The sequence below is a fragment of the Amphiura filiformis genome, chromosome 5 (assembly GCF_039555335.1).
Source record: "Amphiura filiformis chromosome 5, Afil_fr2py, whole genome shotgun sequence".
In the NCBI taxonomy this organism is placed as follows: Eukaryota; Metazoa; Echinodermata; class Ophiuroidea; order Amphilepidida; family Amphiuridae; genus Amphiura; species Amphiura filiformis.
This window is the reverse complement of record NC_092632.1, coordinates 37,227,672-37,243,637: the sequence shown is the minus strand read 5'-3', so window position 1 is coordinate 37,243,637 and position 15,966 is coordinate 37,227,672. Positions and strand designations below refer to the sequence as shown.

Sequence of the window (15,966 nt, the reverse complement as noted above, 5' to 3'; positions counted from 1 at the left end):
GTTCAATGCATAGAAGATTGTTATAAAACATTTGAAAGTTTAAGTCACTGGGGTCTTATCTGTGTTTACAAATGGTTGCATTTAAATCTGGATTATCATTTTTGAAACCATCAGTATGTATTGGTAGGGGAAAGAAGAATTATGCGTCGCACAAAAGTAGGATGGAGTGCCCAATCTCTGATGAAGATTTAATTAAATCTATCTCTGAGGGAAGCGGGATGGTTGGGGCCCCCTAAAACCGGTTTATCCCACCAGAGTCCGGTCCTAAATCCAGAGACCTCAGAGAATTGATTGATGCCTACCCAAGACAAGGAGATATGCAGTTCAAGAAATACTTCCCAAGACACCTTCAAAGAGGCATTATAAGGGAGTGCTCATCTGTATAAGGGTGAAATAAGGCTCCGAAAGGTGACTGCGCTGGTGCTCTACCAATGAATTACTTCTCTGCAACATATGGATTATTTTGTTTTAATGCGCTAACATTAAAAATATTATATTATTTCAACTGCCAGTTTATACAGAATGTTTTTCTTCTGTGTCATGCTAATTGGCTGGAAAATGACTGATACAAGTTTATGCAAAATTTAGTAAAACAGGCTCTGCCTCGCTATCTGATGTTTGCAAGTTTGAGCCTGGCGGTACCATTATGTTGTGCATTTGGGCAAGGTGCTTTACTCACTTACCTCTATCTACCCAGGCGTGAAATGGGAGCTGTTATTTATATTGTCCCTTGAGCATCACCCAAAGGTATGAGCATACCTTGGGCATTGTGTGGCAAGCCACCATATATTCTAACGACAGCGGAATAAATGTTAAGTGCTTTGATCATATTGAAACACATGAAAGGCACTGTAAAAATGCCAACATTTATTTATTGTATTTATATATTATTTAATTTGGTCCGATGGAAATACCATTCAGCACCAGGTGTAATCCTTGTAATAACAAACTTGATGCAAAATTGTCAACTAGCTGTGTGAGTTGGTGAGAATCCAAAAGAGAAGTAATTATTTTAAGCACATTCATTTACAGAGCTCAATGTGCAGACAGTTCTTATGGACAAAATTTAAAAAAATAAATAAGAAGCTATTTCTGCTTGGCGTTACAAACCTTGAAGAGCTTCCTTCTATTCAGTGGACCATTTCTGGTACGATTGAAGGATTTATACACAATTTCCCCGAATTAAAGGAGTATTTCGTGATCCTAGCATCCTCTTTTTATGTCATTTTTCAGTAGATATCCACGAAAAAAACTTATTCCCAAAATTTCAGTTGATTCCGATTTTGCGTTTGCGAGTTATGCATGATTATGTGTATTACACTGCTCCATAGATAGCGTTGTAATTTCGTTCTGGTGCACCAGAACAAAATTCAAATTTCACGATATCTTTGCTTTGCGAATTAATCAGCAAGAAATTTTTTGTACATAAACATTATGTAGCCAGAGCTTTCCAGTGATATAAAAATCTCAACTTTTTTTGAGAAAAGTGGGGGGATGAGGCTGTGGATCACGAAATGTCCTTTTAAGTTGCCTAATTTTGACAATACACTAGTTAATGGGAAAAAGTTGCATAACCCTTGCAAAAGTCCTCTTTAATAAAGTCTATTGCACCATTTGAGTTCATCAAATTCTGACGCTATTTTCCTGTCATGTTTCTTTCATCTCATTTGTTACATCACTAGATTCGTCATCTGGTCGCCATGGAGCAATTGTTGCTGGTGTCGATCGCTGCTTTTCAAGTTCTTTTTTGAAATTTTTCCATCTGCAATAAAAGCTAGGAAGAGAATAAACACAATGTTAACATAGGTACTACATGTTTTCCATAGCAAAATATTAGTGTAAAGACAACTTACGTGTACATTGTGTAAATCCTCTGATAATTTGGTATACCAGTATTTAAACTAAATAATGCCATGGTATGCATCAATGAGACCTCTTCCCTTCATTACCGTATTTCAGTCAAATAGTCGCCCCCCCCCTCAAATAAACGCCCCCACCACTTTTTTTCAACCAAGATGTTTCAAAAATTCCGATATTTCCATGCTATCTTGTGTAGTAAGCTTACCAAGTTGCTCACATGGTCAATAATAGCAGCAATAAATGGCGAAAATCTGCATTGGAAACCCGGAAGTGAACCAAAAGTCAGTGTCAAAAGTTCATAGTTCGTCATTTTAGCGTGACTTTTAAAGCTTACCTAATGATTTTAACGGGAATTGTCGTGCTAAAAATGACCTCTAATAAACGCCCCCCCTTGGGAAAATGTAACGCCTCGGGGTGTTTATTTGACTAAATCACGGTATAACCAGATTTAAATTTTCCCATCACACTTGGTGTTCAAAAGTCAATATCTCTTTCAGTTCTTCCTTTTTTTCTCTATTGTTTTGTGGCATGCTCAATGGACCATATCTTTATTTCTGGTGACTTCCCGCTCAATTTGAAAATCAGGGATTACTTGTTTGGTTTCAAAAACTTCCTTCACCCAATGGCATTTGCAGAGCTGCACAGTTAATTGGTGGATATTACAATCTAAGTAGGTTAACATCGGGTTCAGCTGCAATCAGCCTAGTTGATGCGATCTGATTGTGATCAATTTTTATAAAGTAACAAATTATTGACTTACAATGATCCTGGCATGATTAGTGCAAATGTTACTACACCAAGGTTGCTTGCCTTCCTAACATTACCTGAAATAAATTGAAACAATTGGAATACTTATTACCTTCAATTGATACAATGTACTGAGATTGGAATAGGGCTGTTGTCAATAATAATGATGATAAAGCAATTTTCCTGATTGTCGACAAGCAGGGACCAATTGTTGACAAAAAACTAGACTTTAAAAATATATTAGAGATGAACATAATATCATCATTATTTACCATGAAATAACTGCACCAGTCTTCTATTTTCATTTGTAAGTGGTGCAGATTATCTAAATACAATCTCAATATTCTGATGCTGTGTACATTTGTATATGGGGTATCTGGTAATATTTTGATGTAAATAAACGATGTATAACATGGTCTCGGAACTTAATACATGTATGTTGACTTTATTGATGTATTACTTCGTTGACAACTTGTCGACGTCGACAATGAAAATAGTAAAAATATTACTCGACAACAGTTGGGAACCATTCATTCAAGTCGGTTCTCTATCAATTTAATTTTGTTTTTATTTTGTGTGTTTTCTTTTGTATTTACATTGTAATGTAACAGGAAAGGAAAGCACTCTGTGTTTGGACAAGTTTACAAGTCTATTTTTCTTTCCTGAATTAAGATTTACTTGCTTGTAAGTTGTATTATATTGTTTTTATTTTGGTAATTCAAATAAATATTAATTCCTATGGGATTAAGACAGTCAAAGTAACATAACATGGGTCTATTCCAGGGGTTTTCAGTAATAAATGTCCCAACATGAGTTTTTTTTTTAGATTCTGTGTGTACTTTCTTGTAGGAACTCTGTCAAGCTTCTGATTAGTGATCACCCATATAGCACATGTATTTAGAGTCCTTTAACCTGAACATTCAAACCCTGCAGCATCGGACATTCTTATTAACATAAATTCAGTACGGTAATTAGCAACCAACTTTTTTTATTTGATGAAAGTGCTGATGATGCCAACGTATAATATACTGTAGTGTGGGTACTGAAAATCTGCAATATCAATATAAAAAGTTCACAAGTTCCCCCTAAGACATTTTAAATAAATTGAAAAGTTGGTGACAAAATTAAACATACAACAGTTATTGGTAGCTTAATTTGTTATAAAATAATACATCCTTGTCCAATTTACAATGTCATATATTGTTGCGCTCGGTCATAATAGCTCATTATGTAAGGCAGTTTTTTCCATTCAACTTTCACAAAGCATGCAGAATATTCCAAACTTCAGAATACATTTTGAATGCTTTGTTTAAGTTTAACAGACCCACTGCAACTTTCAAATTGACATATAAATGAGCAATGACATTTAACATTGTAAATTGGACAAAGTGTGTAAATCAAAATGAAAATAGGCTACCAATAACATTTTGAACTTTTTTATTTCGTCAACAACTTTTTTATCTATTTTAGAAGTCTTAGGAAGAACTTAGAACCTGTGACCCCATAACTTACTTGTGAACAGGAATGTGCTTACTCCACTAAGAAGACCTGATGCAAAACCATGTAAATATGCAGTACGTGTGCATGGTACTGTGTGGAAAGGTTCAGTTACTTTGGAGAACAAACCCTGCATGAAAAGTGCAAATTTAAATGAATAAATGCATGTAAAAGCTATGGTAGGAATGGTACAAAGTGGGAATACACACCCCTACAAACCCCACCCCAGGTTAATGATTTTCATAAACAGGTTGTAGAATCCAATTTTGGTTCTTCTATAACGGAGCATTCTTGGTGAGAATTATTGTTGGTCTTAGTTCAATCTCAATTTGCTTACAAGAATCTTGGTTTGAGCTTGATGAAATTGACCCATAATCCTCATTTATGCCCTGACCCATGTATGCGACAATAAGTGATGCCAAAATGCAGATACAGATACATCATGCATGGTACACACAAGTTTCATAACTTTATATTACAAGTTATGATGAAGAATAATTGGAAACCGAAGGTACTAACTTGAGTCAAGTTACATCAATCAGATATATCTCTGACAGCATAACTCTTACCTTCTTTTGATCATCATCTATTTCATTTGAAGCCATGCTTTAATCGGTATCTGGAAATATAAGACATACATGAACCAGAGATAGTTTACACATGTACAAAAATTGTACATCTACGTACATGCTTATGCCAATACCTGCTTTAGAAGCAAATGATTGATGCACAGTATATTGACTGCTCAGTGCCAGTGTGAAGTGTATAAAACTTGTTCAATAGCTGCCATGTGTACCGGGGTACATGTAGAATTTGTAGATGGGTACAATATACTGTGTGTAAATTGGCAAATGTTAACAGGACAGCTATTGCACTTACCCACTTCTGGCACTGAGGAGTCGATATCAATCTGGCCTCTGTAAATAAGATTCCAACTACATTTCCAAACAGATCAAACCCGCAGAGTATACACAATGGTTGTGGGTTATATTATATTATATTATATAATATCTCATCATTCATTTGCAAATTATCAATCAACTTGGCAAACTATAGAGAGAAAAGTGGATAAAGCGAAGTGGATTAATTCATTAAAATTACATTAAAGTCCCCCACAGCCTCCATAATCCCCCCATACTAGTTACCGAAGCACCATGGTCCCAAGCCGAGATACCGCTTTAGTTACGAAAATCTAGTTAATTGGCGAAGATATACCAGGTTCTGTGGGTTCCTGTTTATTTATTTTTTTTACAAATATTTAAGTTTTACTGTATTTTTTATTTCCTTGACCTGAAGCTGAACAACCCATACTTTCAGTACTGGTACAAGTACATGTAAATTGCTGTTAACCTTAAAGAGCGTACTTATTTTGGTACATGTACAATGTAGGCCTACATGTCACATATTCACTGTGTTAAACACACTTACCTCCTATTGGCTACGTCACTCAAGAACTCTAAGTTTCGAATTTGCATACGATAGTTACCGGTACACATTCAAGGCTACAGTCCGTTGCTTGCTATAATTTTTTAGTAGACCAGTGATGTTGTTGTTTTTTGCAACGATTTAAGCTATAAAATAGGCAATCTTGTATACCAACTGTGACTGCAGTACTAAGTAATATGCTATGCCATACTCGAGAAACAGTAGCAACGAATTTGCTCACGGATGCCCTCGCTTTGTGTGAGAGAATATTTTGAACAATTTACACCGGAATAAACACTATCACATTATTATTATTATTATAATGTTAATAATGTTCAATAGTTTATAGTGACGTGTTGTTGTGTATGTGTACAGTGTTGTGTAATGCGTGACTGGCGCAAACTTAAATGTGAATTTACATGAGTGTGTTGAGTTGGGACTTTCTTGATGCGTGCAGCAGTGTTGCCAAAACTTTTCAGCGTCAAGGCGCGCGCGGTACATTGACTCGCCAGGCCACGATACAATATTCTCAATTAGGCCAATTTTTGAAGCTTCCAAAATAGCGACCAATACCGAATATTTGGGCAGATTTAGCCGAATAAACAACGCAAAACACCCAATGAATTGGGCGGAAAAGCACTTGACTTAAAAACTTCCGGTACTAAACTGGGAAGCTATTGACAGATCAATATTAAATGGTCACAAAACCCATTGTAAAATTGTGCAATTTGGAGCTTCAGAGACTCAAAACCTTAATAAATCGGCTAAATTGAAAGGAAAATACATCAATAGTGCTGCGGCCTGAGACTCACTGGAAAAAGTAGCCCAATTTTAGGCAAGTAGCATGAGTAGTGGCCTCGGTAGCGGCATGCTTTTTTGAGTAGCGGCAAGTGATCGCTAATAAAGTAGCCCAATTGTGCGCCTATGCCTGGCGCGGCTTTGGCACCACTGGCGAGGCACGCAGTGACAAAAGCCGAATAAATTTTCGCCTATGAATGATACAAACAAACTATACCATCGACATATATAAATCACATGTGAGTCATCATGACCATCATCATTTCATTTCATGTTTACAGTAAGTAAAAAGTAGGCTTTTACCAGAGAAGATGAGAAAAGAGGAGATCGCTCGAACATATAATCCGATTACCCACAGTTAACCTCTATTCACTTTTCTTTGTTTGGGGTACTTAAGACACCACTTGAAACTTCCTTTGTGGTAATCTGTTCATCCGCCACACGCTCGACTGATTCGGTAGTTCTCTCAGTGGAGAAAATATTCCACACACGGAAGTACATCGCTTAAGTCCCAATTTTGCAGTCAAATCATGCTTTTTTTGTTAAAAAAAATAATACTAACCAGGGTGACCATGATTTTTAAACGATTGAAAAAGCATTATATATATCGCAACTCCCATTAAAAAAATCAAAAGTCAAGCATAATTAATTTTCCAGTCAAATTAATATAAGGTCAAAGGAAAACAAATTTAAATGATAACTATTTGAATATTTGCGGCAGTTTACGGAAACATAAAACCAGTGTAATCAGTAATTCAAACTCGTGTCAGTTTCTCCATATACTCCTGTTTTGTGTCCAAACGTGTCCAAAAATGTTATTTGGATCCAAAATGAGGGTCTTTTTCACAGGGATCTCGGGTCAAACTTAGCAGCCAGTCATGCCAAACAATACAGAAATTATATTTCGCGGTCAACTGACGTAACAAATTGATATCCGGGCCTGCGCCGCTTAGAGCTAGACAGTCGTGACTCGCAAAGCCACTTATCGTATTAGTTGATCAATCGGATTAGATCATTGTTTCCATCAATAGGCGGATGCACACATTATTTATTTGATGTGGGCAGCGAGCGACCTCCTCTTTTATCATCTTCTCTGCTTTTACTAATTTAAGCTTACTAAAAGCTTTACCTTAAATTTGAATTTTAAGCTGCTAGCTGCAACACAGTCAGATACTGATTCCTGGTCCTGCAGTGTTTCTGCAATTTTTGATGGTTCTATAAGTTCGAAAGTCCCTGCTTACATAAATATGATAAACATTAAAGTTTCAATAGAGGATAAATCATTGCTGGGGCCTGGGGTAACGGTTGTGCAACAATTATTTCAATGACCTTGCTGACCTTTCAAAGGCACTTTTAAAAATACGTCAAAAAGTTGGAATAAAATTGTTGATAATACATAATTATTTGATCATGAATATTTTAAAATAAGGCTATAAATTGAAAAATAATTAGATTTAAGAAACATTAAAGCAGTAAAATGTGTTAAATTCATTTGAACTATTGAAAAGTATCAAAATAGGGAAGTAGATTATTTTATAGAAATGCTGAATAATTAGTCTACTTCCGGTGTAAACAAACTCACGTGCATGAGGTTTGTTGACGATTTATGTCTGCTGAAATCTACCTGTTCACCAGCTAAAATGGAAAGTACAGACTGTGTAAAAGAAGGGGATAATCTTATACTTAAGAAGGAAAATAGCTTAAAACTTTTTAAGCTGTGGAAAAAGAGGTAAATTGTCACAGTTTTTAAAAATCATATTTGTTTTTTGACATTAAATTATTTGAGAGTGCAAAATTCGGAAACCATCCTGTGGAGGATTATTCCCACTTGGTCCAATCCCATTACCCTGTGTAAAGATAGTCACTTGTGCTGAGCATGAAATTGGTCACTTATCGCTCACTGTTCAAAATGTGACATCTACACCAATTACAGTCCCCAAACTGTCTACTTTTTAGCCGACCTCAATTCCAAACATTTAGTGATAGTTAAAATGCGATCCCCAACCCTTTGGTTACCTTTGGACGAATTTTTCAAATCTCCATGAGTCTCCGTGTCTGAAATTCCCGGTACAAACATCGAAAATGTCGCAATTCTCAGTTCTCGGTGATGATACTATATCCGCATCGCTGTTTTCATACATGAATATGCATGTCTCTGACCCCTGTAAGGTCAAAAACGTGGCGTTGATTTCAACCAATCCGATCCACCGCTTAATAAGCAGCTTGATACTGACGCTCATATCTGAGGTGACCAGGAGGCAGGAGCTACCATTTTGGTAAACTGAACTCGACTCGCATGCGTTCTTTTGGTTCACATAAATCGAACAAAATTTTCAATAACGGGTAATAGTATGATTTCAATTTTTATTAATGAAGTTACTTGTAGTTTTGAGGAATGACAAAGTTGTTTTTGGAAACTTAGATGTTTGTTTCAACTGATGATGTAGGATCGCAAGGTGAGTGAATTCGTGAAGAGATTTGCTTGTTTGAGTGATAGTAGGATACGGGATGTAGGCTAGTCCTCTGTGTTTGACCGGCTCCGACGCCTCAATTCACAACGTCTCAATTGCACCTGCTTACCAGACAGCAATACTGCGTATTGCTGTATGGAACCAGATATACAATCCCATTTGGTCCAATCCCACTTCGTCCAATCCCATTTGGTCCAATCCCACTTGGTCCATTCCCACTTGGTCCAGTTCCCACTTGGTCCAATCCTAGTACAAGGAACTTATACGATGTCCTCATTCACAAACTGATACTAGATCTGTCCATCGTATAAGCCTCTTACTGTACGATAATGTGGTGAAGGAATATTACACAGTCAAGAATAGGCTCCATCATCTTTTGGTTCTGATCCCTCCCAGTCTCCCAAAACATCAAAACATCAAAATCATTGTACATTTACTTACTTAAAACTGTCCTTTTTCATATAGCGCAGACAAAGTAGGGCCAACTTGCCTAGAAATGGTCAAATTTTGGCAAGAAATATCTCTGTGTAATCCTATGTAAGTCCCATATCACATCGTTATCGGCGATCATGTTTTTTTTCTGAAGTTTGGCTGGTACCTACCAGCGCCAAGGCCATGCACATGACGTGACACAGCTAAAATAATCGACCGGGAATCAAGGATCATTAAAACATCAACAAATTTCAAAACATAGAAATCAGTAAACTTTATGGCGAGCGGTCCGAATTTTGAGCCATACAAGTTTACGTGGTGAACTAGTCCAATCCCATTTGGTCCAATCCCACTAGGGCCATGTCCCACTTGGTCCATGTCCCACTAGGGCCATGTCCCACTTGGTCCATGTCCCACTAGGGCCATGTCCCACTTAGTCCATGTCCCACTAGGTCCATGTCCCACTAGGGCCATGTCCCACTAGGTCCATGTCCCACTAGGGCCATGTCCCACTAGGTCCATGTCCCACTTACGCCATGTCCCACTAGGGCCATGTCCCACTAGGCCATGTCCCACTTAGGCCATGTCCCACTTAGGCCATATCCCATTTGGACCCGTACATAGGCCTAGATGTACATAAAAAGATGAAAAGGTTTAGAAGAACAGAAAGGAAAAAAAATGAGATGATGTAGAAGGAGCAGAATAAGGTGGATGAAAAGGGTGAAGAATAGACAGAGGAAGGAAAAGAGAAGGAATCAGTAGGACAAAGGAAGGAGATGGAGACTGAAGGAGAAGAAGGGATTGTTTGCCAACATAATGCCGGAGACTATGAACAGAAATGACCCATAAATGATGATCTTTGGCTTGTATAATAATTATGTGCATAATCATACGAAAGTGGCATTCAGTGTTCGATTTACCTGGATTCGCATCGCAAAATGCGAGTCATTTTTTACAAACTGCTACTCAACTACACAGACCAGTAGCAAAAAATGCAATCCCATAAAATGCCTACTTGCGATCGTGAACCACGCTGATATACCATCATTTGCAAGTTGCCATTTGTCGAAGTCAAAAATGTTTCCATAAATTCCATTTCCAAGAAAATAATCCACAAAAATATGACCCAAAAGTCCCTAAATCGTGATGTTTACGCCATTAAACTAAATACAGTATCCTCCCTTGTATGCAAATTTTTTTCCAAACTTTTACAAACTTCCATGTATTACCAGATAACTAAAAACGTGCATATTAATTTTATGACGTCATAGAAGTAGCACTGTTTATATGGTGTATAGTTCAGTGGTGAGAAGGAAATATCGTGTGTCCTTGGTGACAATCTTCCAAAATTATACAAGATTTTTAGGATTTCATAGATTCCTCACATTATTTTAATGCTTCAGCTAATAAATTAGTGAGTTTCCTCCACTCAAAAATGTAGGACTTCTCTTGATTATTGAAGGAAAATTTATGCTTTAGAAAGGGCACACGATAATCAGCTTAGGAAGTTTAGGTGCCGAATTTTGAACCACATTCGGTCTGCAACACTGCAGAACTTTGCATAACATTTTTTAAGCATTGAGTACTGGGATTGAGTAATCTGTGAGAAGATAAAAAAATACAAAAAAATCGATAAAATATGGTGAAAACAAACTGCTACTCAAAATTTTGGAATTGCTACTCAAATCTGAAAGTGAGTAGCAATTTTTGCTACACAAAAAAATAGATGAAAATCGAACACTGGTGGCATTTTATCATAGGCCTATGTAATTTGCATAGTTCGCATTATATTATATAGACCATTTAAGGGGGTACTACACCCATTGCATTTTTTTTTTTTTTTTTTTTGCATTTTGTGAAGAAATGAGAAAAAGAAATTGGACAAAGTGGTATGTGAAGGGGCAAATCTTCTCGTTTAATTGGTGGCATCAGTATCAATGACGCGTACATGCTTCTAATGGTATAAGCCAAAAAGTGGTACATCACTGGGTTAAATTCACTTCATTTTGGAAAGCTTACTATCAACGGATTTCATTAAAATTTTGGATATGTGTTGCTAACACAATAGGGAAATAATGTTGATATGTAAAATGGGAATAAGTGGTCCCTGATTTCTTTTATGACTTCATGAACTTGGTGCTCCACAACTATCAAAAAACTAACCGGTTAAAATGCTTCTATTTTCAATGTCGAGCTATATTTTGTATTTTGAACTTGCGACACTATGTCACTGAAACTTAATTAAGCCATAGGTAACAGGTTACCACAACCACACTACAGCAATGTTGAAAAAGATTGTATTTTTTGTCACCATACCACCATATTAGGTAGTTTTCCGTAAGCTTCATTTTTGTGATTTTTGGTAACTATTTTATATTTATTTGCCCAATCCATCTTAACTAGGCAATCTAAATTGTACTCACCATGTACATCCCAAGGTATTTTAGTATATCCACCTCACACATTTCCATTATATATCCAGTAACAGACAAAATATCAAAATTGATGCCTCATTTATGACATGTTTGATATCACAGACTATCACATGTATTCAAAATTGATGCCTGAATTTGACCTGAACCAATTGACCTATAACCTGACCTTTGATGACCTTATAGCCTTTTTTAATCTCTTTTCCTAACAGCACATTATAGAAGATACATACATGGGGTAGTATTAAATTGTCTATGTGGAAGAGATTATGCCTATTTAATTGAGTGTTATAATCAGTGAGTACATTTCTATAGATAGTATAACAAAGGATTTAATGTATTCTATTCATGTATTCTACTTGGACATGTTCAATAGAATAAATTATGGTTTGTTATGAAACACACATCTCAGTTACCAGGATACAGTAAACAAAAAAAAATATATAGGGCTAAAATGATTTTCTAAAATGGTTTAAAACCACTTGGTATGTAGAGATATTTTATAAGTTCAGGACATGAGATGATGAACATATTTATATACTTCATAAATTTGCAACAAAAAAAAGAAGATGGGTACTGATGAAAATCAGGGTATTATATCGCCTTAAGGTTTGTAAATTGTGTGAACGCACATCGTCACACACCAATTTTGCAAGAAAAATGAGAGTATCTTCTATCATGCACGATAAGTTGACGGAAAAAAGATACCCTGTTCTACGTCGGTCGGCCTTTTTTTTCTTCTTTTTTTTTAATGACCCAAAAAATCACCAAAATTTGTAAATAATTTGCAATTTGAGAAAATACAAATAAACATTTTTTTTCCCAATTTGTTCAAACTCTGGGTCGGTTGGGCCCAGAGAACAGGGTTTTCTTTTTTCGCTGCCTAAAAACAAAAACAAAATTGCTCCTTTCAGACTCAAATCAAAATGGGTACCATTAGACTCTGAAAACCAAAAATGAAATTTGTCATCTAAGATTCACATGACCACAACCAAATCTTGCAACAAAAGAAAGAACTGCTCTATTACAATAAACTCTATAACATCCACGATATAGTCATCAAAACCCCAAAAATGCATGATAAAGCTCAACATGTACATAACACACTCGTAGATATGTACAACTCCAAATATATTTCAAGGAAGATGGGCCTTTCTTGACCCATATATCAAACTACACATGCCTTTTACCAGAAGTCCATAAACCACCTCCAGATAACTTACTCTTCCATGCACATCCTATTATATAAGCCTACTAATTATTAGTCATAATGGACCTACATCCAAAACATCCACATGTTATGACTATTTCTTAAAACTTACAACCTCAAAACAATCTATATAATTATGTGAACGATGCTTCTGACATCATAAACAAACTAGAGGCTAACAAACCAGTCCCACTCTAATATCTCACTAGAAATAATAGTTGGCACAGCTATATATACTGAAACATTATCTGAAGCAATAGGTATAGCATGCAAAGCCTTTGAAAACTCCAGGTTAATAACATGTTTTAACAAACCACCAACTGAACAATTTAGAAATCTTTTAAGTCTCGTTCTTGAATACAACACCTTTTTTTAAAAGAAAAATGGCATGGTCATGCATGGGACCCACTCTCAGTGCAACTTTATCCAATCTTACATTATATTCTCAATTACTGGATATACTTAGACGACTGTGATCCTATACCAAAGAACAGAAGAACTTAGACAGACATTGACTATCTTTCCGTTCACAAACACTTGTTAGGGGACCTAAAATTATTTTCAGGGCCCCTTTTGGCCATGAAAATGTATGTCAACCCCATAGAAAATATAGTGTAAACTCATGTTCTGCGAGAAAATATTTTGGTGATTTTTTAATGACCCTCTACAGACGGATTAAAATATTTAGGACCCACTTTTTGCATCAGCTCCCACCCCACCCCCCCTTACAACTATAGGCCCTACTATGAAAACTAAAACAAGTACTGAAAATGACCAACAACAAATATTATAACCATAGTGGGACATGGCCCTAGTGGGATATGGATCAAGTGGGACATGGCCCTAGTGGGACATGGCCCAAGTGGGACATGGACCTAGTGGGACATGGCCCTAGTGGGACATGGCCCAAGTGGGACATGGCCCTAGTGGGACATGGCGCAAGTGGGACATGGCCCTAGTGGGACATGGACCTAGTGGGACATGGCCTAAGTGGGACATGGCCCTAGTGGGACATGGACCTAGTGGGACATGGCCTAAATGGGACATGGCCTAAGTGGGACATGGCCCTAGTGGGAATGACCTAAGTGGGACATGGCTAAGTGGGACATGGACTAAGTGGGACATGGCCCAAGTGGGACATGGACTAAGTGAGATTGGACTAACTGGGTCTGGACAAAGTGGGATTTGGACCAAATGGGATTGGACTAAGTGGGATTGGACCAAATGGGATTGGACCAAGTGGGAATAGCCCATTAAACTATATAAACTATAATCAAATTAAGGGGGTACTACACCAGGACTACAACTACTGCACTGAAAATTCAGCAACTCAAGGCAAGTAGTTATTGATTTATTGATCAAATATTGGTTTTCCCTCATTTTTGACTGTTACTCCATAACTTAACTGTTGCCTGTGCTGAAATAAAATTTCCAGTGCAGTAGTTGTAGTCCTTGCCCCTATAATATACATATCTTACTTGTCACCAATGCGCTATAATTTTTGAGAAAAAATGCAAAAATAAGCACAAAATTGGCCAGGGGTGTAGTACCCCCTTAAGTAATTCTTAGCCAAACTGGAACACTGTGAACGCTTAGTGGCTCATGATAAACACACGCTAATATAGCGCACAGAAGAAAGTGTACACTGGCTGCGTACACGCTTAGTACACTACATGGACGCAACGCACATGTTCACGTTCCATTTTGGCCAAGAATTACTTAATTTGATCATGGTAGGTATTATAGAAGGAGAATTCACGAACCCAGTTCCCTTTGTACTATGATCGTTATGAGTCGATACTGAGCAATCAGGTATGAATTTGCTAAGCTTCTTATCTATTGAGCATGTTGAGCTTAGCCGGTTATGAACCACCGTTATCGTGACTTCTAAGCAGAATGACGTCATTTTTACCCACAAAGCATTGTGGCCGTGACCATAAACAAAGGAAAACAATTTACTCCCGGTAATTTTATAACGCCGATATTTCTTATGGCCAAGCTTGGCGGATCATAAACAACATTGCCAGTCTTGGAAAACCTTTCCAAATTATTTCCACTGGTTTAAAAGTCCCGCAGACACCCGCCAGTACCGGTATTACTAATCATGATCAGAAAAAATACATAAATTCACCATAACTTTGGAAGGAAATGAGGCAATTCAATCAACCTAATCAATCTAGTAAATCAACTTGAACTCGGAAACACAATGACGCAATCGAAGATCATGTGACCGATGCAAAAGGGCACTAATACCATCCATTTCGCACGGGTCACCTGGGGGTCTGTTTAAATTAAATTTTAAAATAGATGATCGATATTGTCGCATAACGATCATAAACATCAAACGCCGTGTTTGAGGGACTGCGCTGATTAAATCCATTCAAGTGATGACTCGTGTTGAATAGCGTAATCGGCTTAACCCTATTGAGTGGATTAGGATTTTTTTGTGGAACCTCCTTCTATAATACCTACCATGATTTGATTTATAGTCTGAGGTGCTCAGAGTCTACGGGTGTAAATTCACGGTTATTTTTCTAACCGTTTAAACGGACCACAATCCGGTCGGTTAACCGTGTAAACATATATAACAAAAAATTTTAAAAAGCAGAACAATTTTTTTTAAAAATATTTTTTTATAAAGTTTTATGTTTTTCCTACCCTTATACAAACTCTAACCCCTTCCGAAACCTTAATACATGTATACTAACCCACCCAAGCCCAGCTAGCCTAACACCCTTGCCCCAACCCCCAAAAGGGAACCCCCAAATCGGACCTGTATTAGCATGTTTAGTAAATGCATTAATATATATTAATAAAGTTTCAATTACTTTATTTTAGCCTCATCTTATCAAAATTGCAATTTTTTTATGGCTTATTATAGGAAGGAGAACCCTTTCACATAATTTTGGAAATTAAAAAAAATTATAAAATTCTGAAAATACAAAAAAAAATACATTTAAGTGCACAAGCATTTTTCTTCTGGGTAAGAATTTTTTTTTTTTTTTGTAAATGGAAAGCGCAATGACAAAACGGTTTTCAGTTTGGCTTTCTTTACTCAATGGCATTGATTCAATATATAAAATGATGTGGTTTG

General features: G+C 36.7%; 2 protein-coding genes across 2 annotated transcripts in view; one reads left to right on the top strand and one right to left on the bottom strand.

Annotated features, from left to right (window-relative positions):
• Nucleotides 1–58: 58 nt before the first annotated feature.
• On the bottom strand, nucleotides 59–7,623 carry LOC140153078 (cytochrome c oxidase assembly protein COX20, mitochondrial-like). Its single transcript, XM_072175693.1, has 5 exons — nucleotides 7,457–7,623; nucleotides 4,674–4,723; nucleotides 4,120–4,234; nucleotides 2,621–2,684; nucleotides 59–1,774 (listed from the first exon to the last, which is right to left on the bottom strand). The coding sequence occupies exons 2-5, from the start codon at nucleotides 4,707–4,709 to the stop codon at nucleotides 1,648–1,650; spliced, it is 342 nt and encodes a 113-aa protein (XP_072031794.1). The 5' UTR covers nucleotides 4,710–4,723; nucleotides 7,457–7,623; the 3' UTR covers nucleotides 59–1,647.
• Nucleotides 7,624–7,890: 267 nt separating this feature from the next.
• LOC140153073 (tRNA (adenine(58)-N(1))-methyltransferase non-catalytic subunit TRM6-like) overlaps nucleotides 7,891–15,966 on the top strand; it is an 80,488-nt gene continuing 72,412 nt past the window's right edge. The window contains exon 1 of the mRNA XM_072175686.1: nucleotides 7,891–8,056. Coding sequence (XP_072031787.1) covers nucleotides 7,914–8,056 — 143 coding nt within the window. The 5' untranslated portion in view covers nucleotides 7,891–7,913. The remainder of the gene's footprint in view (nucleotides 8,057–15,966) is intronic.